The 21,857-nt window shown below is 41.8% G+C and overlaps 3 protein-coding genes, 1 long non-coding RNA gene and 1 pseudogene across 7 annotated transcripts; 3 read left to right on the top strand and 2 right to left on the bottom strand.

Annotated features, from left to right (window-relative positions):
- The first annotated feature begins 2,148 nt into the window (after window positions 1-2,148).
- Window positions 2,149-2,565, top strand: LOC111831707. Its single transcript, XR_002834819.1, has 2 exons — window positions 2,149-2,232; window positions 2,334-2,565. It is a non-coding gene; the product is annotated as an uncharacterized LOC111831707 (long non-coding RNA).
- A 409-nt stretch (window positions 2,566-2,974) lies between these two features.
- On the bottom strand, window positions 2,975-3,325 carry LOC17891786 (auxin-induced protein X15). Its single transcript, XM_006300160.1, has one exon. The coding sequence runs from the start codon at window positions 3,323-3,325 to the stop codon at window positions 2,975-2,977; it is 351 nt and encodes a 116-aa protein (XP_006300222.1).
- Window positions 3,326-8,967: 5,642 nt separating this feature from the next.
- On the top strand, window positions 8,968-12,286 carry LOC111831410 (annotated as a pseudogene).
- Window positions 12,287-16,816: 4,530 nt separating this feature from the next.
- LOC17893251 (transcription initiation factor TFIID subunit 12) lies at window positions 16,817-19,984 on the top strand. 4 transcript variants are annotated; one of them, XM_006297318.2, is made up of 8 exons: window positions 16,817-17,411; window positions 17,505-17,663; window positions 18,060-18,557; window positions 18,928-19,002; window positions 19,092-19,170; window positions 19,268-19,332; window positions 19,431-19,466; window positions 19,609-19,984. In XM_006297318.2, exons 1-8 carry the CDS (start codon window positions 16,833-16,835, stop codon window positions 19,735-19,737), a joined length of 1,620 nt encoding a protein of 539 aa, XP_006297380.1. In that variant the 5' UTR covers window positions 16,817-16,832; the 3' UTR covers window positions 19,738-19,984. The 4 variants fall into 4 exon arrangements, with proteins under 4 accessions (XP_006297380.1, XP_023642181.1, XP_023642182.1 ...); XM_023786413.1 differs by having other exon boundaries at window positions 19,431-19,479; XM_023786414.1 differs by having other exon boundaries at window positions 19,092-19,166; window positions 19,609-19,668.
- Window positions 19,961-21,796, bottom strand: LOC17893054 (peptidyl-prolyl cis-trans isomerase FKBP16-4, chloroplastic). The gene is made up of 10 exons (XM_006298407.2): window positions 21,612-21,796; window positions 21,352-21,498; window positions 21,182-21,237; window positions 21,040-21,095; window positions 20,879-20,936; window positions 20,711-20,785; window positions 20,537-20,626; window positions 20,377-20,454; window positions 20,262-20,302; window positions 19,961-20,176 (listed from the first exon to the last, which is right to left on the bottom strand). Exons 1-10 carry the CDS (start codon window positions 21,679-21,681, stop codon window positions 20,149-20,151), a joined length of 699 nt encoding a protein of 232 aa, XP_006298469.1. The 5' UTR covers window positions 21,682-21,796; the 3' UTR covers window positions 19,961-20,148.
- Window positions 21,797-21,857: the final 61 nt, after the last annotated feature.

Below are 21,857 nucleotides of genomic sequence, written 5' to 3'. Positions count from 1 at the left end.
AGTAATGTAGCTATAGCAAAATTGTGTTAATAATTAATAATGAAATCACCATTGAACATGCTTATGTAATAATTAATATTATAATTTTGTTTTTTTATTAAAAAAAAAACATATGTATAATTATTATACTAGATCGAGCCTAGTATAATTATGAAAAATCAATCCGAATATCTATATGTTCATACCTAAAAAGAGATCGGCCATTACATGAGATCAACAAAAATTAATTAGTGCATGTATTTATGAATGGATTAACGATTGATTAAACTTCCATAACATATATATTGTAACAAGCTTGTTTTCTTATTGTTGTTTTTTTTTTTTGAGTAATTTATACAGTAATTCATACCAAGAAAAACAAAACAAAAACTAACATGAGCTAGAAGCATGCAGCACAGCATATATATATATATATATATATATATGTAGTTTGTAAAAGAGAAAAATATATGTAATGGAAGCAGATATGTACCTATAATTCCGATGATTATACGGAGTTCGTTTGCGTTAGCCATGATGAATAATCCACGGACGATAGATAGATAGAGATTTAATTTGTGAGTAGACGACGAAAAGCAAAAGAAGAAAGCCTAATCGAGCGTGAGAGAGAGAGAGCGGTTGCGAGGGTTTATTTGCCTCTGTGTGTGCATGTGCATATTTATATACGTGCGTGCGTGTAGTAACTACACCGCTCTTAATTTATCCTTATGGAGAAAGGAATTCCAAAAACAAAAACCAAATAGGAATAGAAAATATTTTGAAATTACAATTATAACCTCTCTTCCCACGTGTGTATATCCCCCATATTTCTAGTTCCCTGACTTAATTAGTTTAGTCCACCATTTACATCACTTATCGATCTACAATTCTTTCTTATATGTGTGATATAACTTTATACAGTGTACCCTCAAGTTTTTATTTCCATTAGTGAGATTATCTATAAGTATATCGATATACATCAAAATTCATATATAAATCCACATATAGTGTCTTTCTTATATGTTGACTTTTCGGCTACCCTAGCTCAAGTTATTAAAAAGTTTTCAGTTTTTTTTTATAATGAGTGCTTTTTATTGTGACGTACGGTTTCTATTATATCCCGATGACCAAATGGTAGGTATATTCAGTAAATTAATTAAGTTGGCCTATAGGAAAAATCAAACTCTAATTAATTTAAGAGGACCTGAAGTACTTATTGTGCTTAAATTTACTTCAACGGACTTACCTAGGTTATGTATCATGTATCATATGCACTGAGTCTATAACTTGCAACTTCGTTTCTAAACCCTGCTAAATTGATTTTACTTCTACTAGAAATAGCATTTAACAAGATCAATGTGTATGTGGATAACAACACGCAGTGGCGGAGCTAGAAAAATTGATTAATGGTGTCATAATTTTTTTTTTTCTAAGAATATAAATTTAATCAGAAAAATATCATTACAAACCTCTTACTTAAAATAAATCCTACGTTAATTCATACTTTGGAAACCATTTACACACACTATATATATATATATATAGCTATAGCTATAGCTCAGTCAGATTCCATATATATGTACGTATATCAACTACAGTTTTGGATGGAGAAAATATTTCTACTATATTTGTTCATATATATACTTTTTTATTTTTTTCTTGATTATTCAAAAAAAAAAAAAAAAAATATCCTTTCGATTCAAAATTTGATTAAAAACGAATGTATCATATATCAAAATTTGATTAAAAATCCTTTCGGAATTGGTTCCTAGCTAGTTCATGTGTTTGGTTCTTTTATGGCTTTGCTTTAGCGAGAATTAGTTTCGGTATAGCCTTTGATTCTTTAATGTTTTATTAGTTTCCGCTACATTAGATAGATTACTTGGATGTCTTTTTGGCGAAGTGGATGAAGTTGTTATCATAGGCATAGCTAAAAAGTAAAAACCTCAGGTTGGTTCCATATCATCTTATAGTTGAGGGAGTGTTTGGTCCTATGGAGAGTTGAAGACTGTAACTTCATACTTCATAGCCTCCCCTTGTTCATTTCCGTACTTGTTTGATGCTATGTTTGGATTCACGAGAGTTAGTAATGTATGATCAACTGTGTTTTAAGGTCTTGTAGATTTTTAATAAGCATGTTTGTAACGATTCTCTCGTATTCTCAAATATGGCAGTTATCATGACAAGTGGATGCTGTTTGAGCAGTACCACTGGAAAAAGGCAAGGGCAAAGAATCAGCCTTACGAATTCAAGGTTCAGACTTTAGCCTAAGAACTGGATCTTTTTTTCCGTTATATATAACCAATGGTAACATTGCTCACAAGTTTATTTGGTTCTTCTCTTTTGTTACTCAGTGGAATAAGATACCGAAAGAAGTCAGGGACTCGTATTATTACAACTGGCCTGTCTACTTCCCATAGAAGTCTCTGTGTTGCTCCCCAGCTTGTGAATCAGAAGAGATGCCAAATACTTGTGGAACTTCTGTGGAATCTTGGCTCTATCTCTTCTTTGTTCTGTTCTTTCTAGTACTTTTCGATTTTAAGTTCTTTTTGTAATGATCAATCACTCAACTCTTTACTGTTTAAACTCCTCTGTTCAAATCTCTTATGGCATTATCGAAAATTTGAAACTCACTCTTTTAAGCTCAGGACCAAAATCTATCTGATATGATCACCATTACCACCTTACGGTTTTTGTGTTCTTGTACTTGGGAACCAGTGCTGTGTGTGGTCTGCAATGCTTGCTAATAACTGAAATAGTGACTAATGTATAGATCGGTCATGGTTAATGCTGGTTTAGTTTTGTACCCAAATGTCTGCCTTCAATAGAAAAATTGCTTAATCTAGGGAGAAAATGGCTCCATTGAAGCTGGAATAAAGGTGTGTAATATCAAGCTGCTTACGAAAACCCCTCATCCAAATAAGTGTTTAAGAGGTAAAAAAAAACTGAGTAAGAAAAGAATTTTCAACTAACAATGTTTCTCTACAATCTAAAATCAAGACTCTCTACATCCCTGTAGAATCTTCTGTACTTCTTCCGGCTGGCAGGGAATGGTCAGAGGACCTCTGAGTTGGAACCCGAACTCCTCCCTTGCCTGCTCTAGCAGCCTCAAAAACTCAGGTTTGTTCAACTCTTCAAGCTCCAAAATAAACCTCTTAGCTCTCTCTCCTTTAACAGCAATCACCGCGACATGCCCTTCCTTCACATCACTTGGGATCATCCACACAGCATCACCCGCATTACCCTCTTCCTCGAACTCACCACAATGCCCTACCCTTTTGGAGAATCTAGTGAACAAGCAGCAAGTTTGTAGCTTTCTCACGACAATCTTGAAGTTTTTGCACATTCTCAAAACGTCAACAGTAGATTAGTAAAGCTCTGGTTGGAGTTACTGCATTGTGTTTGGTTATAGAGAGTCTGGAGTTTTTATACTTTGACGCTGATGTCGACACTCATGGTTAGGATGTTTCCGAGAGATTTCTTGATCACAACATTTAATGCAGTTCCTCATATGTGTGTTTCAGCTGTTCTCTATCTTTGCTCTCCCTCAGAATCGTGGGGCCTCTTATAGAACACGCTTCTGCAGCCCAAAAAGTGTAACTTCACACCTCTTTCCTTTTTCAATGTATATAATTGATTTCTCTGTTTTCTTTGTTTAGACGAAATATACTAATTCATCAAATGGTAAACATGTGTATTGCACAAGTAAAGTTACCAAAACCAAAAAGGACTTTGATTATTTAGGTTTTGCACTAAACTTGAGACATCTTGAAGAATCACATGTACATGTTGATGTTGGGTTTGTTGTATATATATTACAGTGGTCAACGATAAATACTTGTAGTTAGCTTAGTTGTATACATAGATATTTGAGACGTACCGACACAAAAAAGAAGTGAAGAAATTGTCATTATCTAGAGTAGATTATTTTCGCATACAGTACATGTCAACTACCTCGTGGTCTGGTCTGTACGGAATCATTAAATGTTTGTTAACACCGTTCCGTAAGACTTCAGAGTTCAGTCTCCCCGTTCTTGATTCCTCCCTTCATTATTTTATTTGCATGCCCTACCAAAAAAGTACCAAACTCATCTTATGTTGTATTAACCATTGAATTAAAAGAGTATAAAATAAGAAAATTAGTGTGTGAGGACTATAAATTTTTGCTATAGCATGCATGACTTTCAAAAGCAAATGTAACGCTTGACCATATTCTTTTTTATCTTTTTTGCCCACTAGTATATAAGTTTTGATACACGATATCGTGAAGTAATCAAATTAAAGAGAACTTGGAAAACTTTTAATTTGTTAATTGTCATGGACATCATTGTTTCGTTGAAGTTAGATATTAATTGTACACACGACATTGGTAATATTGGCCAATGGTAAAATATTCTTGGCTTAGATCGACAAAGACATTGGTAATATCTTGAAAATGAAATAAAAGCCACGTATGGCGCCTTAAGTGTGTATGGTAGGAAAAGTCATAAGAGTCGGTGAACGGAAAGACATTTGAATCTCTCATGTCATGATGATTATGATCCAATCCTTAGAGTCAACTCACTTTGACCGGACTTGATATCCTCAATATTGGCACCGGATCATTTTATCTTGTATCAAAATAAAAGCCTATATAGTAAAAAGTTTCATCTACGTTATTTATTTTCAGAGAAGAACTCTGTTTAAGTGTCAACCCTTGCTTGGAGAACTCTTTGTAGACGTAAGGATTGTTCCAAATCAAGTGGATTCATCTTCTTTTCGTTTATCAAGCGTTGTTGTCTGTCTCATGTGAGTGCGATGACCGTATGGACATTTTAGACTGTGGATACTTAGTCTAGTTTGAGGCGTTTCATTACAAACAAACTTATTGCAACAACTCAATAGAGTGGCCTGGGACTTCGGTTTAACCGAACGGAGCCAATTAGTTCGGTTATTTAAGATTTCGAAATTCTCCCGAAATTAATTATGTTTCGGCTCGGCTCGGCTCGGTTTGAGCTTAAAACCCGAAAGTAACTGTATCGATACACCCCTGCTAGGAACATTTTCTGAACTGTACAACTAGTGTTCGTTTCTCCGTATCAAGTTTTGAAGGACTATATACATCAGACAAGCAAAAGAAGAAACAGGGGACAAAGTAAGAATTATTTATGGTAACTAGTTCACAAAAGATTAAAAGCAAATATGTTTACTTCCAGTTATTGCTGATACAAAGCTTTGTTGTTGATCCTATTTGTATATACGAAATGCTCGTCGATCTGCAGCTTCGAGAGGCTGGCTATCAGAGAAAGGGTGAGTGAATAAGTTGACACCTTGGCTCTAATGAATTCCAACGAAATCTGCTCCCTTTCTTATACGATATCTTAATTCATCTGAAATATTATTGTTTTTCGAGTTTTATGTCTCTTATTGTCCTGTAAAATCCAGTTTTGTGCAAATATTGTTATTGTTTGGGTTTGGTTGGATCTATTTTTAAAATGGAAAGTGAGATAATGGCGGGAGGGGACATTTGTAACTACCAAGAACCAAGAACGAAGAAGCATAAGAAGGACATAGTCTATACTCTCTAAATGCAAGATGGTAGTACTTGGGGACATTATTTAAAACATGAGATGGTAATAAAGAGGACAAGACATAATCTAGATCCAACTGATACGAGGACGGGACATAATCAAAATGCAGAGGTACAGGACAATCCCAAATTATACTAGTAATGGGGTGTTGTTGGAGGAAGCCATAAGAGGCGATGACGGAGAGGCGAGTCGGAGAGGTAGCGGATGGACGTTATTTTATTTTATTTTTTTTAACTTTGGTGTGTTTCTGGTTTGTTTTTTTTAAGGACTTATTTTTGCTTGGTTAAAAAATTTATTGAGTTTCATTACTTTATATATATTGCTTAAATTAGTGGAGCACGTTCCTAAATACTGATTTTGTAACATTTATAATTCTGGTAGGTTATTTTTTTATTTGGCCATATTCTAGAATGTCTTAATTAGCTAAATTTTCAAAGAGACCATTACTGGAGTACGTCCAAAATAAAATATTTGGAAGAAAACAGAAACAAAGGGACAAAATAGTTTCTGAGACATTTGTGTTGACCAGAAAGAAGAGAGAGAGAATAACATATATATTATTCATCGAACAACAGCTGCCCAAACAAGAAATATCAACAAAAATAGGTTAACATTTGATATTCATTCACTTTTTAAGTTTTATCATGATGCACTTCGATATTACAATATGTTTCAGGCCAGGGTTTTTGTATTGTTTTTTCAGTTTCTAAATGATTCTATTTTCAATATTTATCGTTTCATCTATTTTACTATTTTAGATTCAAGCAATCTAGAACAAATCTTAGAGACTTTCCAGTACAACTAGAAGCGTTGGAAGATCATCCAACTTGTTCCATGAATCATCTTTAGCACAGGTTTGAACTACGAAGCGAACTCCTCTCACTTCCGACTCAACCACCAGTTCCGCTACGTAATAGGCTAGTACGTGAGCCATCTCTAGGAACACTGTCTCGCTACTCGGTTTTTCTAGAACTATTGGTAATGTGGCCTAACTAATCCCAAAAGCTAGCTCAAGGGAGAAAGATTGCCACATCCTTATAGGCACCATAATTGGCACCGTATAAATAGTTGGGCCTTTCACGGTCCAAGCCCAAAAAGGGAAGTAATGCAGTTAAGTCCGGCCTGTTTACAGCCGGTCCACGAACTGATACGAAAAGAACAGTTAAGGCGAGATCGTAACGGGCGAACTGATTGGTCAACAAAGCCATAATGAAAATCGCGGGATTTATGGAGCTAGGATCGCGTTCAATATTAATTGTCTTGAATCTGTATATAAGGTGGTGAGGGGGTCATTTGTAAGGGGGTCGAAAGATTTTCACTATTAATAAAGGATATCATTTCTAGTTTGTTATTTCTATTTATAAAAAGCTATTTCCAGTTCGGGCTCGGGTAAGCGAACTAGTCCCGAAGTACGTTTCAGATACCTTAGGTGGAATCAGCTCCCACATTTTGGCGCTAGAAGGAGGGGCAGCCTCCAAATCTTTTCCTCAAGAATTCGACACTAAGCACTATGGCAGCTGAAGGAAATCAGGTAAATCTCGAGTCTATTCACGCTTTGTTGCAGGAGGTTGCTGGTAAAACTGAGCAGCAGCAGGTGGCCACCTCGTCGCTCACCGAGAAAGTTGGTAACCTTGACGACCGATGCACGGCCCAGTTGGCGACCTTGTCAGCTACCGTCACCGAGCTGTCTAGCGCTCACAACGCCTATGCCGACCAAGTCGACGCGCTAGCCGCGGCCCCGCTAACCCGTAGGCTGGAGTTCGTCGGTGGTCAGCCGCAGACGCCTCCCAGCTCTGCCGCCACGCCACTCCGGTGTCGGGGGCAAGTTTGCCAGTCTCTGGGGGGGAGAGTGGGGTGATCCCTCCACTCCGGTCCAGGAAGCGCTGCAGCAGGGGGGCGGGGATTCAGCACCCAGCGGTATCCGAACTCCACTTTGTCGGGGGGTAGTCACCACGGTGAACCCCGAAATAACCCTCCTTCAGAACGAGATTCGGGCTATGCAGTCCAAAGTACATAATACTACGAGCGCGGCACATGACGTAGATCGGGTGATCGAGAAGTCAAAGAAGACCCCGTTCTCACCCCGGATCTCGATGGCCAGACTCAAGGATACTCGGAAAGTCAAATTCCAGAGTTATGAAGGGAGGGGAGACCCCAAGGTCCACCTTCAGACGTTCCTGCTCACAGCAAGCCGGGTGGACTTAGAGCCACATGAGGAAGACACAGGGTACTGCAAATTGTTCGCAGAAACACTCCAAGGACCAGCTCTCCGTTGGTTCGCTTCACTAAGTGAGGGGTCGGTGAATGGTTTCACCCAGTTCTCAACCACTTTCATCAAGCAGTACTCCAGTTTCATCGGAGTAGGAATTACTGATGCTCAGCTATGGAATCTTAGCCAAGGTCCCAGCGATTCACTCCGTTCGTATGTCAATAAATTCAAAGAAATAATGGTGCAGATTTTGGGGCTCTCCGATTCCGCTGCTTTGTCCGCCCTTAAGAACGGGCTCTGGCACGAATCCCGATTCAGAGAGGAGCTGACGGTCAACAGGCCTTCCAACATTCAGGACGCCCTACACCGAGCTTCGAACTGGATCGTTGCGGAGGTAGAGAAAGCAGCCTTAGCGAAAAAATATAAGGTTGCGCCAAAAGCGAGCTTCGACCCGAGTCAAAGAAAAGGACAGCGACCTGGAGCGGCGACATTCGCAGTTGACAATGAACAGAAGGGCGGCTGGAAGTCAATTGGCACTTCCCGCCCTAAAAACGGAGCCTTCCCTAATAATAAGTGGGTTCGTGGTAGCCCCAGCCCGAAGGAGGAAGATTCATACTACGAGCTGCATAAGGTCGGGGGGCACGCGACCAGGAATTTTAAGAAAATCATGCACCTACTTGCGGAGCGATTCGTTAATGGGGGAATGCCAGAGATAACGATAGAAGAGCTGGATCAAGCGCAAAATTAGGTCTAGTAAATAACTGAAGTCTCCCCTGAATTGAGTGCGGAGGACGAAGACGAAACTCCCCCGGCTAAAAAATCTAAAACCCCCTTGATCCAGGAAGTACCACAGGAGCCTAAGAAGAGAATCGATGTCATAATGGGAGGCTCCCAGATATTTAGAAACTCAATCCGAGCTATTAAAGACCACCAGAGGAAGTCCGGGAGATCCTGGGAAGCCAGCGAACCGTCAGGAGTTGTTATCTTGCAGGGCATAAATTGCTGGTGCAATAGCAACCACAGCTTGAGGTCACAAAAAATCCGGTCAGAAAGAAGCTGAAAGGTGACCTCTATGAAGAAATCTACTTGAATGAGAAATTCCCGGATCAAGGGATCAAGATCGGTCTTGGTTTAACGACCGAAGTCCGACGTGAACTGGTCCCTTTTTTGAATTAGAATAAAGCGACGGTCGCCTGGGATGTAAGCGAGATGACTGGCATAAGCATCGACGTCATCTCTCACGAACTAAACGTGGACACGTCCCATAGGTCTGTTAAGCAAAAACGAAGGAAGCTGGGAAAGGAGAGAGCTGACATCGTTAACGCTGAGGTGGATCACCTTCTCAAGGCCGGCCTCGTCCGTGAAGTGAAGTACCCTGAATGGTTAGCAAATACGGTGGTCGTCAAGAAAAAGAACGGGAAGTCCAGGGTATGTGTGGATTTCACCGACCTCAACAAGGCATGCCCGAAGGATAGTTTTCCTCTCCCTCACATTGATAGGTTGGTGGAGTCAACCTCAGGCCACGAGCTGTTAACTTTCATGGACGCATTCTCTGGGTATAATCAGATACTAATGAATCCGGACGATCAGGAAAAGACAGCGTTCATAACAGATCGGGGGACGTATTGCTACAAAGTGATGCCTTTCGGGCTGAAGAACGCGGGAGCAACTTATCAGCGTCTGGTGAATAGAATATTCTCCGACCTATTAGGGAAGACGATGGAAGTCTATATCGATGATATGCTGGTAAAATCCATGGACTCTGGTTCTCACGTCGGACATCTCCGGGACTGTTTTGCAATCCTCAACAAGTTCGGGATGAAGTTAAACCCGTCGAAATGCACCATTGCGGTACCATCTGGAGAATTCTTGGGATACATAATGACGGAAAGAGGGATCGAAGCTAATCCGAGGAAAATAAAGGCCTTTTTATCCATGAGTTCGTCAAAAAGTGTAAGAGAAGTGCAGCACTTGAATGGTCGGATCGCAGCTCTAAACAGGTTTATCTCACGGTCAACAGACAAATGCTTACCCTTTTTCACGCTCTTGAAAAAGGGAAGCAAGGATTTTGTTTGGAATGAGTAGTGCGAGCTCGCTTTCGGGTTACTCAAACAATACCTGGCAAATTCTCCTGTTTTAGCCAAACCGGAGCTGGGGGTGTCAGATTACGCGGTTAATGGCGTGTTAGTTCGAGAAGAAAGGGGGGAACAAAGGCCTGTTTTCTACGTTAGCAAAACATTCATAGGAGCTGAAGCCCGTTATCCGATGATGGAGAAGTTGGCGCTCGCTGTGATAACGTCGGCTAGGAAGCTTAGGCCCTATTTCCAATCCCACACAGTGGTGGTTCTTACGTCTCAGCCGCTGCAGACTATACTTCATAGCCCAAGTCAGTCCGGTCGAATGGCCAAGTGGGCAATCGAGTTAAGTGAATATGATCTAGAGTTTCGAGCTCGGACAACGACAAAATCCCAGGTGCTCGTCGACTTCCTGATAGAGCTCCCATTGGCGGATGCTCAGAGGGAAACGGAGGCGAACGTACCATGGATATTGCACGTCGATGGAGCCTCGTCTAAACATGGCAGTGGGATAGTAGTTCGGTTGCGATCACGCATTAATGAAGTGTTTGAGCAGTCGTTCCGGCTTGCTTTCGTCGCCTCTAATAACGAAGCCGAGTACGACTCGTTGCTGGCCGGGCTCCGCTTGGCCGTAGGTATCGGCGTACAGCGTTTGCATGCGTTCTGCGATTCTCAGTTGGTAGTAAGTCAAATGTCCGAAGACTATGAGGCTAAAGACGAACGTATGGGAGCCTACCTGAATCTAGCTCGGGAGATAGTCTCCAAGTTTCGTCACTTCGAGCTCAATAAGATTCCCAGGGCCGAAATCTCAGTCGCGGACTCGTTGGCATCTTTAGCCTCCACGTCTGATCCAACAACTACTAGAGTCATCCCGGTTGAAATACTCGAGTACCCTAGTATTCAGCTGGGGGAGTCCGGAGTGAACGTAGTCACGAGGTCAATGCAACGCCGCTTGGACCGGGGGGAGTTTCCTCCCGAACTCCCGGTGGTTAAGCGAACTAAAAGGGCTCGTGCCCGGAGCCCGGAGGGTTCAGCCCCGGACAATCGAGAAAATGATGAAAGTGGTACGGAGGCCAGTACGAGGATCACAGCTCCTCAACAAGAGGGCGGGTCCGAAGCAAGTGTCCAGGTAGTCCCGGAAGATGCGGACAAGTTCGAAGCAATAGAAGACACGGGCGGAAGTTCCTCACCCTAGGTCGCAAATGAAGATTGGCGAACTCCCATCTTGGATTATTTACGGAGGGGGGAGCTGCCTGGAAACAAATGGCAGGCGCAGAAAGTTAAAATTGTCAGTGCAAGGTTCTGCTTACATAACGATGGCTTGCTTCGGAGGAGTATCGGGGGCCCTTACCTCACGTGTGTGGCTGGCGAGGATCCCGGTATTCTATTAACCACAGTTCACGACGGGCCCAATGGTAATCATTCCGGGGCAAGAACGTTGGCCTTCAAAATAAAGCGGCAAGGATACTTTTGGCCAACAATGCTAGCGGACAGCGACCCGTATGTTAGGAAATGTGACAAATGCCAAAGGTATGCTCCTACAATTCATCAGCCTTCCAAACTGCTATCCTCTATTTTTTCCCCATATCCGTTTATGAGGTGGTCTATGGATATCGTTAAACCACTCCATACTTCGACAAGGGGAGTAAAGTTCTTGTTGGTTCTTACCAATTACTTCTCCAAGTGGGTGGAAGCAGTAGCGTACTCAACTATTGGTTGGGGGCAAGTCAAACAGTTCGTATGAAAAGAAATTGTTTGTCGACACGGAGTCCCTTATGAGATCGTGACTGACAACGGGTCGTAGTTCATATCCTGGCAGTTCGAGGCATTTTGCGCGGAATTAAAAATAAGACTCAGCAAGTCAACTCCGCGATATCCACAGGGAAACGGGCAGGCAGAGGCAATGAATAAAGTAATCCTATCAAATCTTAGAAAACGCCTAGATGCGTATAAAGGCCGGTGGGCGATCATAACTACAAGGGGTGTTATGGGCGATCAGAACAACCCCTCGGCGGTCAACTAAGGAGTCACCATATTCACTTGTATACGGAGTGGAGGCAGTTGTCCCCACCGAACTCGAGGCGCCCGGAGTTCGGGTTATGTTAAACCCGGGAATGAGCGCAGAGAACGACTTATTTCTAAGGGATTCTCTAGACGTTATTAACGAAAGACGGGACCGAGCTATGATCCGCTTGCAGCATTATCAGGATGCAATAGCCCTGTATTACAATTCTAAAGTCAAGCATCGCGAACTCAAGGTCGGTGACATGGTGCTCCGAAAGGTTTACGAGAACACTAAGGAGCTGAACGCCGGAAAGTTAGGCGTTAACTGGGAAGGTCCTTACAAAATAACGTCCGAAGTGCGAAATGGAGTATATCGGTTAGAGGACCTAAGGGGGAAACGAGTCCCTAGGTCGTGGAACGCAATGCATTTAAAGTTGTATTTTTCCTAAAAATTCCATGTAATTGAACTACGATTGGCTTCATCCCGCATTTTGTGGGTACGTAGGCAGCCTATTTAACAAATAGGTCCAGCTCCTACTCGTAATAAAATAAAAAGTTGCTCCTTGCAAATTCGCGAAAGATGCGAGCTTAGAACTAAAAAGAGTATTATTCGAAATAACGATTTCAAGTTTCATGCGTGGGTGAGACCGCCGAGGTCAAAAACACCCTAAGTATAGCAAAAGCAAACAAGGGGTGAGACCACCGAGGTCAAAAACACCCCGATAAAAAGTAGTCAAGTCTTAAAATAAAAATAGGAAAAAGGCAACAAAAGGGGGGTCAAAGACCAAAACAACCCCTCAATTCAAATTACCAGCTTCCGAGCTCGGGGAAGGATCAGCAACCCCGGTCGCCTCAGCAGCGTTTGGCTCCGCGCCCTCGATAGCCAGCAAAGCGGGCATCCCTTCAGTTGCGCCAGGCCACACACGCTCGACGTCCTGAGTCGCGACATTGGCAGGATTAGTCTCCGACTCATCGATCACGAGGGGGGCAGATGCCGAATCCAGCTCAAGGTCGGGTTTTCTTCCGTTCTTCACGGCAAGCTCTCTTTATCTCAGCATTGAACCCGATCTCCATTGCGTGGTTCCTGAGCCGTAGTTCCTTAACTTCTCTCTTCGCGAGACCTTCCGCCTCAACAGCCTGGAGGTATAGCTCTCCGGCTTTCTGCTGCTTATCACGAGAGTCTTCCAGCGAGGCCTCAGCAATACGCAGCTCGAATTCAACCAGCTTCAGACGAGCGTTGGACTTTTTGGCTTTCTCTACCTCGAGCTGGTTCGCTGCCTCGGCGGCAGTAAGGCGCTTCACCCGCTTTTCTAGGTCGGATATCTGGGATTGCAGTCCTTTGATATCGCTGGCATCAGGGTTGGAAAGCAGTTGGTGTTCGTAGCTCGCAACAGCGCTGTTGAACTCGATGAGGGTCTGCAAGAGAGGCAGCAGTTTAGCTAAGAATTGGTAAACTTTAATAAGGTTATTTCTGCGATTTCAGGGGTCAATTGAGAGTAATTACCTCTCCGACTTTCTCCGTGAAGCGTAAGTAGTTCTCCCGGTTGAGGTCGGCCATCTCCTTAAAGGGAGGAACTCGGGCTCACGGTAGTTCACGTTCCGGGGGAGTACGGGTTGAGGAGAGCTGGTGATGAGGGTACTGGTACGGATGCGGGCTCCGGACTCCCGAATTCGGTGAGCGGTGAAAGAATCCCACGTAACTTGGCTGCCGCAGAAGCTTATGAAGCAATTAGCAAAGGTGCGGGATAGGGAACCTCGGTCTAAGTTGGCTGGAGGCAAACAGAGAAAGGAACAAAAAGCCGGGTCAGAATCCGATAAAATGTGTAAGGAAATAAAAAATAAACGAGCTGAAGAGCAAAACAGCTCGGTTCTCCTCTGTGGTTCTACCAATTTTCGAGGACCACTTCTGGACGAATAGGTCCGTCAGCTCGCCAAAGGTGGAGCTGTAGAAAGGAAAGAAGAAGTAGCCACTTCGCCAGTCCTCATCCTTCTCGGGTAGATCGTCTAAAACCCGGAGCCCAGCGAGCGGACTAAGGTAGAAGGTCCCTCTAGTTCGTCCTCCGTCATTGTATATAAGTGGAGGATATCCTGGAAGGTTAGGAGATATCCGTGCTCTTCCGCCAAAGTCTGAAGGCTGAGGACAGTACGGATGAAGTTCGGGCACAGCTGGGGGAGTGCAACACCCAAGGCGTACATCGCCTTTATCAAGAGCTCCGGCAGCGGGAAGTAGAGGCCGCAGTTTGAGAACATAATCTCGTAGGCACAGCTGTATCCCTCAGGGGGGTTCTCCGGCGATTGCTCGCCGGTTGGAGCCAAGATTTTGGTCTCGGAGGGGAGGCCGCAGAGGAAGCGAAGGCCGATTAGGTCGTCCTTCTTAATCATGGACGGTGGATGGGATACAAATTGTCCCGGGATAGTGTCCTCAATGGGCTGGCTTGATTGCTTCGGCGCAGACATTCTGCACGAGTCGCTGACGAGAAGTATCGGCAAGAACGGCGGATCGGTCGAAGAAGAAAGAAGTTGCAGCGAAGAAGAAGAGCAAAAATATGAAAGAAAAGCGAAAAGAGAAAAGAAGCAAGGGGGAGTCGTACCTTTTATAGCCGCTTCGTCCTCAAAAGAGCAATGACGGCCTAGGGAAGCTAAAAGGTTGTGACCTTTATAGCTCAAGCGTTGGGGCGCCATCGCGATAATCGAGGAGACGCGGTAAGCCGAAAAGGCAACCGCGAATCGAGGCAAATCAATCATGACGATTCGAAGATCTCGGTTTCCAAAATCGAGGCTGCATTAAAGTCTTCCGAACTGACGCCACTTCGGAAGACTTGGGGGGCAAACTGTGGGCACCAGAATTGGCACCGTATAAATAGTTGGGCCTTTCACGGTCCAAGCCCAAAAAGGGAAGTAATGCAGTTAAGTCCGGCCTGTTTACAGCCGGTCCACGAACTGATACGAAAAGAACAGTTAAGGCGAGATCGTAACGGGCGAACTGATTGGTCAACAAAGCCATAATGAAGATCGCGGGATTTATGGAGCTAGGATCGCGTTCAGTATTAATTGTCTTGAATCTGTATATAAGGTGGTGAGGGGGTCATTTGTAAGGGGGTCGAAAGATTTTCACTATTAATAAAGGATATCATTTCTAGTTTGTTATTTCTATTTATAAAAAGCTATTTCCAGTTCGGGCTCGGGTAAGCGAACTAGTCCCGAAGTACGTTTCAGATACCTTAGGTGGAATCAGCTCCCACAATCCTATATATATTGTCCAAAGATTTTAATCCCAAACAATATGGGACTTTGAAACTCTAATAGCCCCTCTCGAGATGTGGGTGGGAAACGGTTCAACACGGAAACTGTCCGAACCCAACATGACATGCGCCACTTATATGGAGCCACATAAGTGGGAAATCCATTTTTGTGGGAATTTGCTTGTTGGGTCTTACCATAGGCTCTGATACCATATTAGTAAAGTGGGCTAACTAATCCCAAAAGCTAGCTCAAGAGAGAAGGATTGCCACATCCTATATATATTGTGCTGGTACAATTAGTTTTGATATCACCCCCTTAAGACGAACCACCATAGTCTTTGTAATTGTTTTAAATAACACATTACACAAACTGATAGGTCTGAACTGCATGATCCTCTCTGGTTTTATAGCCTTAGGAATAAGCACCACTAAAGCATCATTTATAGTTAAAAGTTTAAAATTAAAACTTTGTGAGCTTAGAAATAAGCACTACCAAAGTATCATTCATAGTTAAAAGTTTAAAGCATCATTCATAGTTAACCTTAGGTCTGAACTTCTTTGTGCCTTTGTGGTTTAAAATTAAAAGTTTAAAACTCACCGTTCGAGAACCTCTCTTTCTGGTAGAGTGTTTCTCACATAACATAACATAAAGCCGGTATAACGGGTGAAAGGCAAATTTCAACCTAAACAATTTCAAAAGTGTATTTTTATACTTCAACTTTGCCAACGTGTGAATTTCAACCTAAACTAAATATTTTTTCAAATAAACAACATGAACTATCAAATTTATGCAAAAATCAACATTGACCGAGATTATGTTAGTCAACTATGATGAGTTAGATGCCATGTAAGTAGATTTTGCTGAGTCAAATGCCATATGTACAAATTTTGCTGATTCACCTGCCACGTGTCATAATTAGAAAAAAAATTAACTTAACTTAAAACAACTAATTCAAAATTCCTTGTAAATTATTACCTAAAAGGACTCCCATTTGGACAAAAATAATCGTTTTTTTCATAAACTACAAATCAACCTAAATAGATATTGAATAGTCTTTTATTGTTTAGACAAGCAAATAGCAAATACAAGAACTTGAAGCACAATGAAACAATCTATAAATTCTTGATGAGTTTTTGAAGTTGATTCGTTTGCCTTGCGGTTAGTGCTGAATATCTTATATGTTCTTAGTTTTGTGTTTCCAAATATTAAAAAGGTAAAACGAAAAATCTCATTTGCATTATTTCAGTTATACACCAGATATTAAAATCAATTGAAATTTCTCTTTTTGTACAATGTTAAAATAACATATTCATTTACAATTTACTTTTTTTTTTAAAAAAATAAATAAAAAATAATAATTGACGCATGGCAGGTGATTCAGCAAAATATGTACATGTGGCACATAACTCAACAAAATCTGTATATATGGCATATGATTCATCGTAGTTGACCAATATAATCTCGGTCAATGTTGATTTTGGCACAATTTTGATAGTTCATGTAGTTTTATTTGAAACAAAGTATAGTTCAGCTTAAAATTTATACTTTATAAAAATTGAGCTATATAAATACACTTTTGAAATTGTTCAAGTTGAAATTTGTCCTTTACCATAAAGAAGGCAAAGAACAATTAAAGCCGGTATTTTATATAGCCCGACGGTTTCGGTTTAGTTGCGAATACCGTAAATTCCGGTTCAATTTGATTTCCTATAAACTCAACATCACATTCCCTCCACATTCACAAACCTTTTCATGGATCAGCCACGGCAAAGCACAACGGCGTCTCAGCCACCGGAAACACCGCCCCAGCCATTGGATTCAGCTTCGAAACCGTCCGCATTGACACAGATTCAACAACCTCCTCCAACCAATCCGAGCGCCTCCTCCATTTCCTCAATTCCTTCTTCCCCTACTCCACCATCACCGTCGCTCAATACAAACCCTAATCATCCTCAATACACGCGTCCAGTGACATCTCCAGCGACGCAACAGCAACAGCACATCTCCCAGCCTTTGGGGCGACCTCCTCCGCCGGCGTACTCGAGACCATGGCAACAACACTCCTCTTACACTCACTTCTCCTCCGCTTCGTCGCCATTGTTATCTTCCACATCAGCTCCGGCCTCTTCTTCTTCGTCTTTACCTATTACTGGGCAACAAAGAGGTGGCATGGCGATTGGCGTTCCAGCTTCCCCAATTCCGAATCCTTCTCCTTCACCTTCTCAGCATTCGCCTTCTGCTTTTCCCGGCTCTTTTGGGCAGCAATACGGTGGATTAGGTCGTGGAACTGTCGGAATGTCAGAAGCTACGTCCAATACAAGTGTTCCCCAGGTGATTTTTTTCTCTATTTTTCAGAGAATTGTGTTTCTTATTAGCTTAAGTAGAAGATACAAGAAATATACCAATTTTTGTGTGTGTGTTCAGGCTAGGATGATGCAAGGAACTCAGGGAATTGGGATGATGGGGACACTTGGCTCAAGTTCACAAATGAGGCCGACTGGGATGGCTCAGCACCAACAGAGACCAACTCAATCGTCTCTAAGGCCAGCTTCCTCCCCAAGTACCCAGTCTCCTGTTACTCAAGTATGTAGTTTTACGCTCCTTTCCACTGTACCTTGAAAAATAGCAAGTCCAGCTTTGTGATTCTCTGTTAACAACAAAATTTTGCTTTATATTCACCTCATTAGCTTAAAACTTTTGAAGTAGTAACAATCTATTTGCACCATTTTCAAGTGTTCTGATGGCTGGATAGAGCTTTAGGTGAATGTTACTTGGTCATAGAGATACATCAGAGCTTAATTTATGCCTAACCTTGCATATCCTTGTTTTGTAAGTTGTGGACCTTTATCAATATCAATCTTTCGTTGCTTTTTTTTTTTTTCATAACTCTTTCTTCATTATTATTTTGAGTTCGTTTGTCAAAACTCTTCATGAACTTTGTTAACAAACTATTAATTCTTTATATTTTGCTTTTGATAGAACTTTCAAGGACATAGCCTTATGAGACCCTCACCTATTGGTTCTCCTAGTGTACACTCTACTGGTGCATCACAACAAAGCTTGCAAGGCATTAATCAACCGTGGTTATCATCTACTCCCCAAGGGAAGCCGCCTTTGCCACCCCCTACGTATAGACCACCAGTAAATTCTCCCTCCATGCAACAAAGACCTCATATTCCTCCGCAACATCTTTCCACGCCAGCAGCAACTTCACAGCCTCAGCAGCAACAATCTCAACAACAACATCAGCCTCAAGAGCAACTTCAGCAGTTGAGATCTCCGCAGCAGTCTTTACCTCACCCACATCAGCCAAACCGGGTCCAAGGGTCTGTAAATCAGAAAGTTACTTCTCCAGTCATGCCAAGCCAGCCTCCTGTGGCTCAACCAGGAAACCAAACTAAAACAGTTTCTGCAGAGATTGAGGCATCTGATGATCGTATCCTGGGGAAACGAAGTATCCATGAGCTACTTCAGCAGGTATCCACTAACCTATCTTTATATTCTCAACTTTGGGTAATCCATTTTGCTGCCATATCGAGCATGGAATAAATTAGTATTCACACTCTGACGCTTAATTTTTACTTAATGTATGATTAATTTCTTCACTTGGATGGATCTCTTGCGGGGAAAGGAGAATATATTTGATAAAAATAAAATAGAAGAAGTCTTGAGTAATTTGCCAATTCCCTTGTATTGAAAGCCAAAAACCATGACATGGTGACGTTAAACAGATTCAGTAATAACATATATCTATAGTTTAAGAGCTACTTTTATGGTGTTTGCACTCAAGCGCTCTGCATGATATGATATATGTCTCTGAATTTAAAAATGCATTGCCTATCCACAGATTGATCCGTCAGAGAAATTGGATCCTGAGGTTGAAGACATCCTTGCTGATATTGCTGAAGATTTTGTAGAATCAGTAAGTAGCTCACACCACATTGTTTCCAACATTTCTGTCCTCTGATGAGATTTTTCTAAGTCCTGCTCGTTGTGTTTCCTTTTATCCAGATCACAACGTTTGGCTGTTCTTTAGCCAAGCATAGAAAGTCAGATACTCTAGAGGCTAAGGACATCTTGCTCCATGTTGGTTCGTTCTGATTGATATTGTCTGCCCGTTACTTTTCATGTATCTTTCCTTTTATTATGATTAATTTCTTTTTGGCACTTCTTAACCTTAAATGTAGAAAGAAACTGGAATATCAGGCCTCCTGGTTTTAGCAGTGATGAGTTCAAGACATTTCGAAAGCCAGTAAGGAGCAGAATTTGTTTTGTTCTTTTTTGTCAATTCGTCCAATTTTCAAGATAGTTCCTAACTTACTTGGTTGTTTCCCTGGATAATGTTTGCAGCTGACAACAGATATTCACAAAGAGCGACTTGCCACTGTAAGTTTTAATTGTAAGCACACTTGATTTCAAACACCTGAGCAATCAGTACTAGATTATAGTACTGAGTCTGAGTAGAAGAGAAACTCATGTATTGAAGATTTTTCTTGTTGTTGTTGTATATCCGTTTTGGGTTTTGAAGATAAAGAAGTCGGTCATGGCAACAGAAGCAGCAAACGCAAGGAATTCGTTCGGGCATGGGACTGCTAACGCAAGAGGCGGTCAGGCAAAGACACCTGCTAATCCCTTGGCTTCAACTTTCAATCACTGATGTATTAGATTAGATCAACCCTCCAATCATGCTTGGTAGGAATTTTTCATTTAAAAAAGGTACAAACTTTGTAACATCCATTTTGTACCTTATCTAGATCTCGCAGTCCACGATACAAGCATGGAGGCCAGTCTGGATCTTAATGTTAACCATATGTAAAGTATTTTACCACCTTATGGGATTGCATTGGTACAATTTTTCGCGAAGCACAAAAGTGTATGAATTGAGAGATGAAAGATGAGACGCATTTATATGGTTACAAAACCAGACTAGCCAGTATTATCAATTAAACAGATTCTTCTCATACAGTTGAATCTCCAAAGCTTTGATCAATTTTATAGTTTGACTGATGTATGGACATTTGGTGGAGTGTACACAGTCTTGGGTACAATATTTGCTTCATTAGCCCTTTTAACCTTCAACGATCTTCACTGGCGTCCTGCAGAATAAAACCAAAAAGAAAGCTTTCAGGGAACGTTCTTTCAATCAAATTTACTGGGTTTTAGTTGTTGATCTTCACATACCCGAAAGGACTCTGCTTGATTGATAACAGCTCAATGTCAAGCTGCAAAAGAAAAGTAATATAAATGAACACCACTCTAGGAGCCAATAAAAGTCGAATCGGTTCAACTGGGTTACCTCTATCGTTGCATTTGGAGGAATCTCTTGCACTCCTTTCTTCCCGTAAGCCAGCTCAGGAGGAACAATCACCAATCTCTGTATATAAAGTTCAAGAGGGTCATCGAAACAAGAGACTGAGTGACCTGCCTTAGTGAAAGTTTCGGTTTCAAGAACTAACCTGACCGCCTACACGCATTCCTTCAACACCAAGATCAAGTCCTTTCAGAACATTGCCTCTCTCTGATTGCCCAACGTCAAACCCGTAAGGCTGCACAACTCTCTTTGTTATCAGTAAAGGATCCTTGCATATTCAAGTACAGTAATGGATTCTGTGAGATTGCCTTATACTAACCGTTCCACCTCCAACACCAAGTCCTTGTCTACTAGTCATGAACGTTATCCCTTTCCATTTTGCAACATAGTGAACCTGCAACACAACATTTGGGTTAAGCATCAAAGGTTGTTAAAGCTGTAGCATTTACATGTCCAATTTAACCAGGAAACGTATTCACAACCGTACTGCGACCCGAGATCCCTTCACAGCCTCTGCTCCATTGCCAACCTTTATATCATAGTACCTGCAGTAAAATAAACAGAAACCAAACTTGTGGTTATTGCTATAAAGACTTGATATTTCAATGTTGATATGGGATCATGTAGTAACAGTGAATATGTACGGACTTGAGACCATTGGGAAGAGTCGTGAAGTCGCTTTCGGGTAACTTGGATGCACGTAGCTGCAGAGAAGTGAAGTGTATGTAAGAGATTGATTCCTGAGTCAAGAACGCAATGTACATATGTTTAGATATCAACTATTGCTTACAGCTCTTCTGCTGGTGCTTACGGCCTCGGCTGAATCAGTTAACAAAATCCCAGAACCTGTTACTTGATTCAGACAGCAACTAACTTGTTAAGGATTTTGAAACAGTAGTACTGATTGAAAGCTATCTAGCTTAAGTGAGAATGCCGAGAACTAAAGGGAAAGAAACTAACCGGCCGCCGTGAGGAGACATCCAAGTAAAGCCCTTCTCCCTTCGTAGCTCACCGGCGCCGGAGAAACGGCAGTCTCTGATCTGATAATCTTTTCGCCGCCGGGAGAAGGCAACGAGCACCGGTACGGTTTGGATTGCCTTTTCGATCCTGCAAATTTCGAAAGAATGTTTTGCTTAATCCGTGTCTTGATTCATGGTTCAAAACATACAAGTGATTATATACACGCAACAGAGAGAGATAGTGATAACATATGTGTGTACTTGATGTAAAAGGAATGGAGGAAGATAGAGATTGATGGAGAGGGTGAACAAGTTTCACCGTTACGATCATTGTTTCAGTGTTTTAGTGTTCGTTCACAGATATTCTTAAAACCAAAAGAAACTGACTGATTCTTGCGTTCTTTCAGGGTGTGCCCCTTAATCGTGTGTGAGAAAGAGAAAGCGATAATATTGGAATTCTCATCCACAAGTTCTTTAGATTTTAGATTCTCTCAAGTCACTCACACC

The sequence above is a fragment of the Capsella rubella genome, unplaced genomic scaffold (genome assembly GCF_000375325.1).
Source record: "Capsella rubella cultivar Monte Gargano unplaced genomic scaffold, Caprub1_0 scaffold_3, whole genome shotgun sequence".
Taxonomy (NCBI): Eukaryota; Viridiplantae; Streptophyta; class Magnoliopsida; order Brassicales; family Brassicaceae; genus Capsella; species Capsella rubella.
This window is presented reverse-complemented; position numbering and strand designations above follow the sequence as displayed.